This window comes from Salvelinus alpinus, chromosome 11 (genome assembly GCF_045679555.1).
Source record: "Salvelinus alpinus chromosome 11, SLU_Salpinus.1, whole genome shotgun sequence".
In the NCBI taxonomy this organism is placed as follows: domain Eukaryota; kingdom Metazoa; phylum Chordata; class Actinopteri; order Salmoniformes; family Salmonidae; genus Salvelinus; species Salvelinus alpinus.
Window position 1 is genome coordinate 22747960 of NC_092096.1, and position 16358 is coordinate 22764317.

The 16358-nt window shown below is 43.9% G+C and overlaps 1 protein-coding gene across 2 annotated transcripts in view; it reads left to right on the forward strand.

The window, feature by feature from the left end:
* Positions 1-11687, forward strand: part of ube2h (ubiquitin-conjugating enzyme E2H (UBC8 homolog, yeast)) — a 34131-nt gene extending 22444 nt beyond the window's left edge. Inside the window, exons 3-7 of one of the 2 annotated variants that reach the window (XM_071332128.1) lie at positions 3358-3432; positions 3635-3674; positions 4254-4306; positions 8283-8411; positions 8819-11687. In XM_071332128.1, coding sequence (XP_071188229.1) covers positions 3358-3432; positions 3635-3674; positions 4254-4306; positions 8283-8411; positions 8819-8943 — 422 coding nt within the window. In that variant the 3' untranslated portion in view covers positions 8944-11687. The remainder of the gene's footprint in view (positions 1-3357; positions 3433-3634; positions 3675-4253; positions 4307-8282; positions 8412-8818) is intronic. The other variant, XM_071332129.1, reaches the window with a different exon arrangement.
* The last annotated feature ends 4671 nt before the right edge of the window (positions 11688-16358 follow it).

The window sequence follows — 16358 nt, forward strand, 5'->3', positions numbered from 1 at the left end:
GGTACTTCTCACCATGTTTTTCACATCTGTAGTACCAAACCCTCCCCTGATTGCACAGCAATAAAGAGAGGAAGTTTGTGTGTGGCTATGATGCAGACAACAGCATTCTGGGAAATTACTCTTTGGAGTGTGTACACTAGTGTCTGTTTTCTGTGTGTGTGTGTGTATATGCATGTGCTGTCCCGTTCCAGTTCGGCACGACCCTCTGGTTCTGCACCAGGTATTCTGGTGGATCAGGACCCACACAAGCCCTCTCCATTGGGACCCAGTCATGGGATGTCTTTATATTATGGAGATTGATCTGGAAGTAAAGAGCTCTTCGCTGCCTATGGCTAAAGTACATTACTGTGTAGAATCAAAGGAAAATCAATGCCTGCTCATTTTACCTCCACGGTGCCTGTTGATGTTAGTGGTGTGGAGTAGACTGTTCCTGACTGTTGATGTCAGTGGTGTGGAGTAGACTGTTCCTGACTGTTGATGTCAGTGGTGTGGAGTAGACTGTTCCTGACTGTTGATGTCAGTGGTGTGGAGTAGACTGTTCCTGACTGTTGATGTCAGTGGTGTGGAGTAGACTGTTCCTGACTGTTGATGTCAGTGGTGTGGAGAAGACTGTTCCTGACTGTTGATGTCAGTGGTGTGGAGAAGACTGTTCCTGACTGTTGATGTCAGTGGTGTGGAGTAGACTGTTCCTGACTGTTGATGTCAGTGGTGTGGAGTAGACTGTTCCTGACTGTTGATGTCAGTGGTGTGGAGTAGACTGTTCCTGACTGTTGATGGTAGTGGTGTGGAGTAGACTGTTCCTGACTGATGTCAGTGGTGTGGAGAAGACTGTTCCTGACTGTTGATGTCAGTGGTGTGGAGTAGACTGTTCCTGACTGTTGATGTCAGTGGTGTGGAGTAGACTGTTCCTGACTGTTGATGGCAGTGGTGTGGAGTAGACTGTTCCTGACTGTTGATGTCAGTGGTGTGGAGAAGACTGTTGGTGTTAGTGATATAGAGTAGACTGTTCCTGACTGATGTCAGTGGTGTGGAGAAGACTGTTCCTGACTGTTGATGTCAGTGGTGTGGAGAAGACTGTTGGTGTTAGTGATATAGAGTAGACTGTTCCTGACTGTTGATGTCAGTGGTGTGGAGTAGACTGTTCCTGACTGTTGATGTCAGTGGTGTGGAGTAGACTGTTCCTGACTGTTGATGTCAGTGGTGTGGAGAAGACTGTTCCTGACTGTTGATGTCAGTGGTATAGAGTAGACTGTTCCTCTGACCGTTGTGAAGGGCTACAGCCTTGCAGTGTCAAGTCCATAGGGTTTCTATGGTTAACTGCTGTAATCCCTGTACTCATATTAAGTATCTCCCTCAATGTCAGTAGTATATAAGCCTACCAGACCTGGGTTGAAGTACTATTTCAGATCTCAATTACTTTCACATGCATTCAAAGTATTCATATCTTACATTTGAAAAGACAAGTTGTTGAATATTTTAATGTATTTGGAAATACACTTGGAAAGTAGTTGATATACTCAAACACACTCCCATGTATTTGAAAATGCTGTCAACTGTTTGTTTTTTTTGTTTTTTTTACAAATAACCATTCAAATACTCAAGTACTTGTTTTGGGCTGTGCATTTGAAAATACTCATAGTTTTTTTATTTTTAAATACCAGATACTGTGAACCCAGGACTGAATCCTACATGATGTCTATGTACATGTGTGGGAAAAAGGCACCGCACATTGCATTCTATGTTCCTAATGTGTTTTTTTGGTGACAATGTTGGTCACCAATCAACCACATGGCAGCATAGGTCTATATTGCGACCTGCAGAGTCTCATAGGTCTATATTGCGACCTGCAGAGTCTCATAGGTCTATATTGCGACCTGCAGAGTCTCATAGGTCTATATTGCGACCTGCAGATTCTCATAGGTCTATATTGTGACCTGCAGAGTCTCATAGGTCTATATTGTGACCTGCAGAGTCTCATAGGTCTATATTGTGACCTGCAGACTCTCATAGGTCTATATTGTGACCTGCAGACTCTCATAGGTCTATATTGTGACCTGCAGACTCTCATAGGTCTAGATTGTGACCTGCAGACTCTCATAGGTCTAGATTGTGACCTGCAGACTCTCATAGGTCTAGATTGTGACCTGCAGACTCTCATAGGTCTAGATTGTGACCTGCAGACTCTCATAGGTCTAGATTGTGACCTGCAGACTCTCATAGGTCTAGATTGTGACCTGCAGACTCTCATAGGTCTAGATTGTGACCTGCAGACTCTCATAGGTCTAGATTGTGACCTGCAGACTCTCATAGGTCTAGATTGTGACCTGCAGACTCTCATAGGTCTAGATTGTGACCTGCAGACTCTCATAGGTCTAGATTGTGACCTGCAGACTCTCATAGGTCTAGATTGTGACCTGCAGACTCTCATAGGTCTAGATTGTGACCTGCAGACTCTCATAGGTCTAGATTGTGACCTGCAGACTCTCATAGGTCTAGATTGCGACCTGCAGACTCTCATAGGTCTAGATTGCGACCTGCAGACTCTCATAGGTCTAGATTGCGACCTGCAGACTCTCATAGGTCTAGATTGCGACCTGCAGACTCTCATAGGTCTAGATTGCGACCTGCAGACTCTCATAGGTCTAGATTGCGACCTGCAGACTCTCATAGGTCTAGATTGCGACCTGCAGACTCTCATAGGTCTAGATTGCGACCTGCAGACTCTCATAGGTCTAGATTGCGACCTGCAGACTCTCATAGGTCTAGATTGCGACCTGCAGACTCTCATAGGTCTAGATTGCGACCTGCAGACTCTCATAGGTCTAGATTGCGACCTGCAGACTCTCATAGGTCTAGATTGCGACCTGCAGACTCTCATAGGTCTAGATTGCGACCTGCAGACTCTCATAGGTCTAGATTGTGACCTGCAGACTCTCATAGGTCTAGATTGTGACCTGCAGACTCTCATAGGTCTAGATTGTGACCTGCAGACTCTCATAGGTCTAGATTGCGACCTGCAGACTCTCATAGGTCTAGATTGCGACCTGCAGACTCTCATAGGTCTAGATTGCGACCTGCAGACTCTCATAGGTCTAGATTGCGACCTGCAGACTCTCATAGGTCTAGATTGTGACCTGCAGACTCTCATAGGTCTAGATTGCGACCTGCAGACTCTCATAGGTCTAGATTGCGACCTGCAGACTCTCATAGGTCTAGATTGCGACCTGCAGAGTCTCTAATTCTACCATTTACCGTTTTGATGTCCAGCGGCTGCTCAAAGACAGTGGATGTGCATATGTGATCTTTTCTTGTAGCATGTCTGTTATCTCCCTTCTCTCTCTGTCTCCTCCCATCCAGCAGCGTACGAGGGGGGCGTATGGAAGGTGCGCGTAGATCTACCGGACAAATACCCTTTCAAATCCCCATCAATAGGTAGGGGGACGGCATACAGCCGGTGGGGTTCATTTCTCAGTTGACACACACAAAAAATATATAGATATGTATTGTTATTGTCACAAACACGGGATGGGTGCAGTCTTACAGGGTCAGCCATTGTAGGACGGCCCCCTCTTACTAGAAGTGACCCGTAACATCTGTAGGTGACTTGCGTATTGTTTTTCTCTTTCGTTTGCAGGATTCATGAATAAAATCTTCCATCCCAACATCGATGAAGCGTAAGTTGATCACGACTTCTGATTTGAAAGGAACACTGAAATAGTAGAGGGTGCCCTCTCATGAGACTCATCACCTTAACCTTGTGTTGCTGGAGGCAATGGCAGCAGGGAGCTTTTCTAACCACATCTATCTTAAACCACCAGCCCTGACCTTAACCCTGGCCCTGACCTTTTGACCCTAACCAGTAAATAAGAACGAACATCTAGTGATGACCCCACCTGCATACCCATCTCTAAGGTCTTGTAGCGTAATCTAATTCCATTGAATTTCCATTCAAGGACATCAATGGTTGGTTTGGCTTGTCTCCCAGATCAAATGGTGAGAGGGGTCATTGGAGGATCTAAAGCACAGAACAACAGTCTGATCCTCTACGTTAACTGACCATAATAATCTGACGTGAATACAAAACATCAAAACACTCATGATGAAAGCACTGCCTCGAGCATTTCAGTGGGTCATATTTAAGGAATGTATTCCCCTCTGCCACCAACCTCACTTTGGGGTGCTCCTCGTGTTGTGTAGAGAGGAAGTGTCTAAGAGAGCCTCCTCCTTAACCCCCTCTCTTCTCTCATCTCCAGGTCAGGAACAGTGTGTTTAGATGTCATCAACCAGACGTGGACAGCCCTTTACGGTGAGTGGGGTGACTCAGAGCTTGGATGTTTTGGAGGTGTGTGTGTGTATTTGTGTTTTTGTCTATGCGTATGTGAGACACGGGCACATGAGCCACGGCTCCCCTGTCCAGTGTAAAAGAAAACAAAAACATGAGAAACAAGTGTAAAAAGTGGTGCGTGTGGCTTCATGTAGGAGCGCAGGGCGGTCAGTTCTCCTGTAATCCTCTTACTGGTGCTAGAAGGCTAACAAGGTAATACCCTGAGCCAGCAAAGTCAGAAAACAGACAGCCTAGCTGCTTCTCCTGACACTAATAATGAACAACTCTTCAGCTGAGAGAACAAAACCGCACTGGTTGTCTGTTTGTCTCCCCCCCTTCATATCGCAATTAATTCCTCAGTAATAATGACCAGTCTCTCGGTCTGCAGGTTTTTTTCACTCCATGTTTGTACTTGATTGATGAATTAAGGTCACTAATTAGTGAGGAACTCCCCTCACCTGGTTGTCTAGGTCTTAACTGAAAAGAGAAACCAAAACCAGCAGACACTGGGGCCCTCCATGGAATGAAGTTGACCCCCCCCACCTGCCCAACAAGGTTAACCTGTCTCGCCCCCCCGTTCCGCTAGCGGAACTCCTCCCACATTCCACTGAAAAGCCAGAGCGCGAAATTCAAAAAAAAAATATTTTTTAAATTTAACTTTCACACATTAACAAGTCCAATACAGCTAATGAAAGATACACATCTTGTGAATCCAGCCAACATGTCCGATTTTTAAAATGTTTTACAGGGAAAACACAATATATATTTATGTTAGCTCACCAACAAATAGAAAAAAGCACAGACATTTTTCACAGCACAGGTAGCATGCACAAAATCAACCAAACTAACCTAGAACAAACCAAAGAAACCAAGAAACAACTTAATCAGATGACAGTCTTATAACATATTATACATTAAATCTATGTTTTGTTCGAAAAATGTGCATATTTCAGGTATAAATCATAGTTTACATTGCGGCTACAATCAGAAATTGCACCGAAAGCAGCCAGAATAATTACAGACACCAACGTGACATACCGAAATACTCATCATAAAACATTTCTGAAAAATACATGGTGTATAGCAAATGAAAGACAAAGATCTTGTGAATACAGCCAATATTTCCGATTTTTTTAAGTGTTTTACAGCGAAAACACAATATAGCATTATATTTGCTTACTACAATAGCCTACCACACTACCGCATTCATTCATCAAGGCACGTTAGCGATAGCAATAGGCACGTTAGCGTTAGCGAATAAACCAGCAAAAGATATTAAATTTCACTAACCTTCATAAACTTTCCTCAGATGACAGTCCTATAACATCAGGTTATACATACTTATGTTTTGTTCGAAAATGTGCATATTTAGAGCTGAAATCCGTGGTTATACAACGTAGCATAACGTAGCATAACGTGCTAACGTAGCATCTTTTTCCCAGAATGTGCGGATATTTCTATTAGACTCTCACCTATTCTGACCAAATAGCTATTCATAAACATTACAAAAAAATACATGTTGTATAGGAAACGATAGATCCATTAGTTCTTAATGCAATCGCAGTGTTAGAATTCTAAAAATATCTTCATTACGACATAAGACTTAGTTATGGTAAGGGAATAACCAAAACCTGAGCGCAAAGCTACTAGTACACAGTTCGACAGATATATGAAATAGCATCACAAAATGGTTCCTACCTTTGCTGATCTTCTATCAGAATGTTGTACAATGGGTCCTTTGTCCAGAACGTCGTTGTTTTGGATTCAGAACGTCCTCTTTCCCTCTTGAATTAGCAAGCACACTGGCCATGCAGCGCTAAGCTCTCCAACGTCAACAAAGTCAAACAACGTAACACGCCGAACGTCCCGAATAAAGTTCAATAATCTAATGAAACTATATTGAAAAAACATACTTTAGGATGATATTGTAACATGTATCAAATAAAATCAAAGCCGGAGATCATATTGGCCCATAACGACAGGTTTCCAGTAGGCAATAACAGGTCCAACACGCGCCTTGCAGAAAACAGAAAATGGGGGACACGTTGTTCCAAGAGGGCTCATTCAACGTCAGACAGAGATAATCAACTCCTTTTTCCTCTCACTTCCTCTTGACATCCAGGGGAATCCAGGGGAAGGTGTATGACGTGTACGTATAGTCATACGTATCATGCCCATTTAAAGGCAGCCACTTGAACACAGCATCGATTTCAGACTTTCCACTTCCTGGTCACAAAGTGTGCTGCCAAATGAGTTGTGTTTTACCCACAGACAAAATTCAAACGGTTTTAGAAACTAGAGAGTGTTTTCTATCCAATAGTAATAATAATATGCATATTGTACGAGCAAGAATTGAGTACGAGGCAGTTTAATTTGGGAACGATTTTCCCCAAGTGAAAACAGCACCCCCTATCCTCAACAGGTTTTAAGACAGCAGCACACTGGTGTAAATGACCTTTTATTTTATTTTCATTTTATTTTTTTATTTCACCTTTATTTAACCAGGTAGCATAGTTGAGAACAAGTTCTCATTTACAACTGCGACCTGTCCAAGATAAAGCATAGCAGTGTGAACAGACAACAACAACAGTTACACATGGAGTAAACAATAACAAGTCAATAACAAGTCCACAACAGATGTTTCATTAGCATTCACTATTTACTTTCACTGAGTTTTCACATTAACCCATACGGGACACCAAACATTCAGAAACTGAAGGTTTTTAGAGACTAATCAATATGGAACGGAATGGATTTCTTATCAGAAGATTTCTGAATTATTGAAGTTCTGAAGCCTCCTGGTTCATTCCACGCAGGGTTCGTTCTGTGTGTTTTGGACTGCGGCTTTGTTGTTCGAGATGAGTCACTCAAGTTGAGTAGCTGATATGTTTGATTTGGCTATTGTGGGCTTTGTGTGGACTTCCAGCAGTGTAATGGACTTTGAGAGCTCTAACAAATTAGATTTCCAGAACTGTAGTGGAGGGCTTGGGACAAAAACAAGCCAATCAGTGAAGCATTGTCTACTCTAGGCCTGGGTCCTGATTGTGGGTAGGGAACAAACACTTGATTTGATGTCTAAAACACTGGGTTACAGTCAGTCTACAGTTTTACCCGGTAATGTATTTTCTCGTCATATTTGTACTTGACCAATAGTGACACCCAGTCAATGTATATAAACCCTGGATTGCTGATGCTGTGTATTGACCGTTGAGAGGTTTTGAAGCCACCGATCGACCATATTGGCATTCCCCAGTAGGAGCAGTCCTCCACAAGAATGAGTGGAATTCTACAGTATTTCAATTAAATGTTTCAAGGACAAGATGACATGTATTTAAGTATTTTGTTGTTGTCGTGGGGACAATAATATTAATGATCTAAAAAAAAAAAATATTACTTTAAGGGAAAAAATATATTTTTTATTATGTTTAGCTCACATAATATAATTAAAAGTCTGTAATAGAGTAAACGTGGTAAAAACAAATGTAGACATTAATACATGCATTTCTATAGCTTCCAATGGTGGTGGAGTTCCAAGATCGAGGTGTGGTGGCTTCAAAACAGCACCCCCTAGAGGTCATCTAGTGTGTATATATAAATCATTGCACCCAGTAGACATCTGCAGCATTGCCTATTTTTTGTTGAGTGCTAATTTTCTTGCAGAGACAAAGCAAGGCCTGCAACCGTATGTCTAGTGGAAGGTCCTTCCTCCGGCAGAATTTTTATTTTATTTTTACATAGAGGGCCTTTTACATAGAGGCCCAATCCTAAAATGATTGGATAGGTGCAAGCAAGGGTTCTATTACATAACTATCACCTATCCAGTTATGTCAGAAAGGATGTTTTTTTTAATTGGAAGAGTCAATATTTTATCAAAGTCATATGTATGTTCATTGTGCCCTGTTTTATCGATAACATTATGTTCTCTGTCTCTCTCTGCCTCTCTCGTCCACTTCCACAGATCTCACCAATATCTTTGAGTCGTTCCTGCCTCAGCTGCTGGCATACCCCAACCCCATCGACCCGCTGAACGGAGACGCGGCCGCCATGTACCTCCACCGACCAGAGGAGTACAAACAGAAAATCAAAGGTACGCTTCTCTCCCTACGCCTTGCTTTCTCAGTGTTGTCTGTCTCAAGGGAATTCAGAAGTGCAGATGTTCATTTCAAACGTTGCGTAATGGGTCCATGTAGAATCAGGAGGCTCACTAATGAAATTAATACTGTTGGTCAATAATATACTTTGACATACAGCAGCTACATTTTCTTTTTTTTGTATTACTATTTGATCATGTGAAGTAGATACCCCTGCCTTAAGCCATAGTCTACCCTTTGTTCAGATTTGATATAGCTAAGTGTGTCTGATATAGTAAGTGTGTGTCTGTCACTCCTGGCTGTTGCTTTGTTCACTGTTTTAAAGCGCCTGTCTGCTCCCTGGCTCGGAGCTCTTAGCCAACGAGGTTGAGTCTTACTGACCCTGCTGCCTTGCTCTCCACAGAGTACATCCAGAAATATGCAACAGAGGAGGCTCTCAAGGAGCAGGAGGAGGGCCAGGGCGATTCCTCATCGGAAAGCTCCATGTCGGATTTCTCTGAAGACGAAGCCCAGGATATGGAGTTGTAGTGATGGGAGACAACTCCCCTTTAAAACCACAGACTGTATGATTTCCTAACCATGAGAAAGCAGACATCATATTCATATAAATTGATTTTTTTATTATTATTATAATTATTATTATTATTATTGCTAAAACAAGGATTTTTGTGGATATCAAGCCTCGGCGTATATCACACACCACCCGCTTTGTGTTTTTGCCATGTCCCAGTCGCTTTCTCCTCCTTCAATCCCTGTAAAGGTGCGTTGGACTTAGCGGTAGCAGTCCCCACATTCCACCGGTAGTTGGAATGTCCCCTTTGACCCGGTGACCTTCGGCCTTACCCTCACTGCACCATCGACCGGACAAAATGGAGACTAGCTCTATGGGCTGGGCTGAGTGGGAGGTGGGCACCGGGGGATTTCCCTTCTCTTTATCTCATGAATGTGTTGAAGAAGAGGAACTAGAGAGTTATGTCATATTCATGGTCATGGCAATTATGGTCCAGGTCTTCAGCCGAATTCGTACCTGTCTGGATCTGATTTTTGTTTGAATGGTAAAGTTGGATTTGAATTGGATACATCACCCTGCCGGCGTTGGCTGTCGACTTGTCCTGCTAGACAGGTGATTGGGTATTTTAAAGTAACATGAAAGAGGGGAATTGCAGCTTCAATATCTATTTTCTTTCACCAATGTTGTTTTCCTAGTGTTCATTTGTCATTTGTGCTTTTCATTTGGCTGGGGTTAGGAGCTGCCTATGGTGTGTGTGTGTGCAGCACCTAGCTTGTACAGTGATACTTCACCTTTCTCATTAGAGCCTTATGAACCCAGCCAGCGCGTCAATCAAAGCGCTTACATCTCTCTGAGCCTGTCCGAGCTGGTGTGGCTGTCAGACTACCTGTACCCCTTTAGAAAAGTACATCACTTCCTGGAACGCCATAGGTATTATGTATCCACTGAAGTTTTAGGGGTGAATAATGCCCAGAATGAGGGATTGAACGCTGATGTGTTGAAAAGTGAGGTAGAAGTGGCCGACCTTACCTCACCGGCCACAGCACAGACGCCCAACAAATTCTCCTCCGCTCTGTTTTTGTAAAAAAGTTAAAGGAGCGTAGAAAAAATCGCAAGAAGCATTTTTGTAACAAAAAAGAAAAGCACAAGGTTTTATTTCCTACAAACTCCTCCCTCCTAGATGATTTGGACCTTGTTGATTTGTTTATTTTGGTGGCAAAGACAGGATTTTTTTTTGGGGGGGGGACATCATTCTGTACAGTTTGGGCATGATCCAGAAGTGACGTTGTGTTGGTCTGTATTGCGCTAGGCTAGTGTAGGGCTCAACTAAAGTAGTACTGCTTGTGTGGCTACTGTCTGAAGTATTGAGTTGCGTTGTGTACAAGGCTTAGTGATTTACCTGGGTTACCCTTCACTCTTAAATGGGGGGAAATGCAGGGGGGATATCTGCAGGTCTTTTTTTTGCTAACATTGTTGAAATGACCAACTTAGCCTATTGCTCGCGCTAAACTATGATATGTGTTTTTGACTTGATGTAGCGATAGTTAGTTTACTGGGCGGTGTCTTCAACTAAAGACATATATGGGTATATTACAGAGTTAGCTTGTTTCAGGCAATTGTCTGATAAGTAAAACAACAATAGCTGATTTTAAGTTTGAAGGTAATGTCCATTGTAGGGTTTACATCAGATATTCCATGGATCTATACCGGCTGGTCCCCTTCAGAGATGTACAGATCAACGTGAGAGTGATTTCAGACAATGGCAATGAATTGACTGGTGGAGAAACTAGACTGAATGTATGATAGTCTGTGCAAAACAAAAGCATTGGGCCCGATGAAAGTATCAGACACTGCGCAGTGTGATCAAGGCCACATTGGGATAGAGCTTGGATGGGAGACCACGGTTTTCTTTGTTTTTAATTTCAGTGTTCCCTAAAAGTTTGACTGTTCAAGGCTCCTGGATTAAGATGGTCAAATATGGATTGGGTTCCAATCCATTGCCTGGTATAAGACAGGAAAGTGGGTTTGGGGTTCCCATGTTTCCTCACAGGCCAAATGGAGCCTGCAAAAACAGAATGATGTCACAAGGATACGCAGCAGAGTACCTTGCAATTGGCTTCTGTCGTTTCCTGAGCTGCCTATATTTATTCACTCTATATTGAAACCTTCGCTTTTCTTTCTCGTTTTTAATCAAATCATTTACGGGCACCGCTGTTAAAACAAAGGTGTATGTACTTAGGCTTCAGCCAAATTGTGTCATGCTGAAGAGAATTAGAACTTTAATTTTCTTTCTTTTTTAAGTATTCAGTTTGGATTTAATGTTTTTTTTCTTTTTCTTTTTCACATTTATGCAGTATTGTACTAAAGTGAAAAAGAAATCCCATCAGAATAAGTGGAGAAAGGCGATGGAGGACATTTTGTGTTTTGGACACTTGCATAGAGGAGCAAATGTGATATTTCGGTATTTTTAAAGAGAGTGCTCTTGTGTTGTCCTTGTTATAACTATGGTTTTGGTTTTCAAGCAGAAGTGTCGATGTTCCCACAAACGGGGCGATCCAAAGACGACATGTACTCAGCTGTGGTCTGTTGCCATGGTAAATATTTTGTTTTCTTTCACTCCTTTTTATTCCCCCCAAACTAATTCAATGATGAGAGGACTATTTATAACCTTTGTTTTTCTGTTTGTTTTTAATTCCCAAGTCGAAGACTCAATGACTCCTACAATCCAAAAATCTCCAATAAACGTGTGCTTCTATTGCAACTTTGATTCGAAATTATTTTTGAAAAGATTGTGAAAGTTTTACTACTTGATTAGATTTTTAGCCCCTCGCTCTCTTAAATACATTAGACCATAGGTGTACCAATGTGAGATCTAATTTCCCCCAACACACTATCAACACTGACCCAATGTGAGATCTAATTTCCCCCAACACACTATCAACACTGACCCAATGTGAGATCTAATTTCCCCCAACACACTATCAACACTGACCCAATGTGAGATCTAATTTCCCCCAACACACTATCAACACTGACCCAAGTCAACCTGTTCCGAGTAATATCGAGGTGGGAGGGGGCCAAACAAATTACTGTAGTAAGGTTAGTGTTACTAAGATATAGTGGTAGCCCACACACACACCCCCAATCTCACACACACACAACCACACTTTGTGCATAGTGAAGTCAGTACTGAGGGACTCAGCTGGTGGCTTCTGTCCAGACTATTACATTAGAGGGGAAAGTAGAGGCCTGGCTTCCATCTGCACCATCGGCGCCCCCCACCTAGTCCTGTTTCGTGGCGTCACCCCTGACCCCTGTGTTGACTGTACTGTACCTCTCCCATGCACTTGTCTTGCATGCATCTGGTGTGGAGGGGCTCGATTCATCATGTGCACCTCGCGTTCTGTCTTTGTGCTTCTCCAGAGTGGAACGCACCACACCCAGACAGTCCTACTGCTTTCACTACAGGGGACATTGGGCACACGGCATGGAAAAATGCTTAACAAAAAACATTATAGGAACTGTATTTGGTACCTGTCTACTACTTGAAAGTCAAGGGTGTTTTCATTTTTTTAAATCTGTCCTTGGTCTTACGTGAATTTCAGTCCTCTTCCTCCCTCATCCCCTCTCTCTTCTACATTTTCTCCTCTCCGTTTACTCTGCATTGTGAAGTGGGCATGCTTGTCACAAGACAGACGCTCTCTATCAGAGGAGGCTGCTGGGAGGAGCTTAAGGAGGATGGGCTCATTGTAATGGATTCAATGGAACAGTATCAAACATATGGAAACCACAACTCCGTTCCATTTACAACATTCCAGCCATTACAATGAGCCCATCCTCCTATATCTCCTCACGGCAGCCTCCACTGCTCTCTATCTACAGGATTATAACCTCATAAATAGTTGTGTATAAATAAACTGTAAGTTCTTTTTTTAAATAAAACATTAACTGTGTATAAACTGTCTGTGTTTCAGTTTGGGGATTTTCCTCATCTAGCTCAGTATTTATAACACTCTGTTCCCAGAGTAGATGTTTTTGTGTATAGTAGTAGTTTTTCCCCCTCATAGTGTAGTGAACTGTGTATATGTATGCACATTAACCCTATCTACAACAGTTGGTTTCAGCCTAAAGTTAAATTTAGAATTATTAGTCCCTTTATGAACGGTTATTGAGTTGATCTGCCTTGACTCAAAGTAGAGTTTTTAGATAACTGTAATGAACCAGAGTTAGAGCCCTGCCTTACATCTTTAATGGTTGTCATACTGTTTATTACCGATAGATGGCAGCCTCTCACTACAGTCCACACTTCCACAACGTACCTGTGTCAAACTCTCCAATGTGGACCACTGTTCCAACTTCCACATGAACAGCCAGGGTGCAGCGAATCCTGAGATTCAGGCTAGTATGCCAGGCCTAGGTGGCTGAAACCTGTTAATGACTGCAACCAAAAATCTTTGCATTTCACAAGTTGATAGTTGAATAAATGAGCAGAAAGCTTGAGCTTCTCATTATTGAATATGTACCAGTTTGGCGTGTGGATAACCAGACAGCTATTGGTGGACCTTCGAAGATGGATAGGAAAGAACTGGATCAGTGAAGCAACATGGCAGAAACTCTCATGAGGGCTAGGGAGTTTCAGCCTTTTAATGCTTACAGAAACCAGATCCTTTCAGAACGATCACGCAACCATCGTAGAGTGTCTCTGCTAGGGGCTAACAAAGAGTTCATGCTGGGCATGGGAGTTGGGTGAACCTTGATATACCAGTACTGAGCTGTACTGTGGTGAACTGGTTACACGGCCACCATTGTGAAAATAACTATCTGAGCCACCACACTATGGTTGGGGTAGGCACATTACTGTGAAGGGATGGGTAGTTTGTAGCTGCCATGATGCCACTTGATCCCCAAAGATCCTGCAGTTCCACATTAGCCCAGATGATGGCGCTGCTATACTCATTTGCTTTCCTTATCACTGCTGTACCTAAACTCTACGTTATAAGGCATTATTCATCTCCTCCACCCAAAAATATGAACTCACATAGAAATCTGTAATCTATCTCTGTCTACTTTCATGTGAACACTGGAATCCTGAGGAGCAGAATTAAAATGTGTCCTTCTCACTGTTTAGTTTTTTTAGGGAGGATGGAGCCCCTAGAACTCACAGGGATCTGAAGGTAGATCTCCCTATCTTTCTCTCTGTGCCTCCCTCACTTCCTCCTTCACTCCGTCCCTCTCTCTCAATTCAATTTAAATTCTATTTAAGGGCTTTATTGGCATGGGAAATGTATGTTTACATTGCCAAAGCAAGTAAAACAGATAAACAAACATGAAATAAACAATAACAAATGAACAGTAAACATTACACTTACAAAGGTTCATATGTCTATATACAGTGTTGTAATGATGTGCAAGTAGTTAAAGTACAAAAGGGAAAACAGGGAAAACAAAACTCTCTGTTTTACTCCCTCACTCTCTCTACCTCTCTCGCTACCTCCCTGTTTCACTCACTCTCTACCTCCCTGTTTCACTCACTCTCTACCTCCGTTTCACTCTCTCTACCTTGCTGTTTCACTCCCTCTCTCTACCTCTCTCGCTACCTCCCTTTTTCACTCACTCTCTCTACCTCTCTCGCTACCTCCCTGTTTCACTCACTCTCTTACCTCCCTGTTTCACTCACTCTCTACCTCGCTGTTTCACTCACTCTCTACCTCCCTGTTTCACTCACTCTCTACCTCGCTGTTTCACACTCTCTACCTCGCTGTTTCACTCTCTCTACCTTGCTGTTTCACTCCCTCTCTCTACCTCTCTCGCTACCTCCCTATTTCACTCACTCTCTACCTCGCTGTTTCACTCTCTCTACCTTGCTGTTTCACTCACTGACTCTCTACCTCAGTTTCACTCCCTCACTCTCTCTCACCCTATTTTTCTCTATTCTCTATTGTTGCCTCCCTCTCTAAACCTCTAATTCCCTCACCATTGTTCTCCCTCTGTGAACATGCCCCCTGTCGTAGCCCACAAGCCCCAGCCTGTCGTAGCCCACAGGCCCCAGCCTGTCGTAGCCCACAGGCCCCAGCCTGTCGTAGCCCACAGGCCCCAGCCTGTCGTAGCCCACAGGCCCCAGCCTGTCGTAGCCCACAGGCCCCAGCCTGTCGTAGCCCACAGGCCCCAGCCTGTCGTAGCCCACAGGCCCGACAGGCCCCAGCCTGTCGTAGCCCACAGGCCCCAGCCTGTCGTAGCCCACAGGCCCCAGCCTGTCGTAGCCCACAGGCCCCAGCCTGTCGTAGCCCACCGGCCCCAGCCTGTCGTAGCCCACAGGCCACCGTGTCTGTCCTAGCTCACAAGCCCCAGCCTATCCAGGGCTCTCCCCTAAAGGGACAAGCCCCAGCCTGTCCAGGGCTCTCCCCTACAGGGACAAGCCCCAGCCTGTCCAAGGCTCTCCCCTACAGGGACAAGCCCCAGCCTGTCCAGGGCTCTCCCCTAAAGGGACACGGACACTGGGAGTAATGTCAGTGATGGACATGTGTTACTGCCAATAGGCCCCAACACAGACATGAGTTATACAGGACCACCACTGTTATACTGTCGACTTCAGTTGTCGGTTGATTTAATTGTTGCAAACGGGAGCCATGAACCTAATATTCTTGAGGGGGAACTTTTTAAACGGACAAATGAGCATGATTTGCCTCTGGTCGTCGCTCAAAGTCACAAGCACTTTGGTCTTCAGAGGTGGGATTTGAAACACGCAGTACCGGGCCACAGCCTACACAGAGAGGAAGAACACCAGCCTCCACACCACTCCCCCCCCACCCTCCTGCCTTCTCCCTGTAGCCGTGGAGGATGGGCGGAGGAAGAGGCTTCTTTCCACAGGCCTGACCTCCAAGAGTCCAGAAACCCGAGCTCCTCAATGAAATATTTAGAGCTGCTGCTTTATCCGCAGTGCGTTGGTCAAAAGGGCTGCGCCACCCGGGCCTGGCTGCATGACGTAATGCACAACCTCATACTGACCTTCTGATAGGACGAGGCAGAGCCCGATTGGTCAGGTGACCCGTGGGCTGTGCCTCTGGCGCTATTATAAACCATCCCAATTCCCCCAGGCTCCACAGCGGACTGCTATTGGTTCGACTACTGTAGGCTAGTTGGTGAATGATGTCCTCATGACCTGTGGACCCATTAGCTGAATACTGAGAGTAAAGATACTCACTGGCAAGGACTGCAGGACAGCGGCCGTCCTTTGTCAATACTGTGTTTTACCCAAGAGTTACTGACAGTCATCAGTGTGTATGTTTTGAGCTACTGACAGTCATCAGTGTGTATGTTTTGAGTTACTGACAGTCATCAGTGTGTATGTTTTGAGCTACTGACAGTCATCAGTGTGTATGTTTTGAGCTACTGACAGTCATCAGTGTGTATGTTTTGAGCTACTGACAGTCAT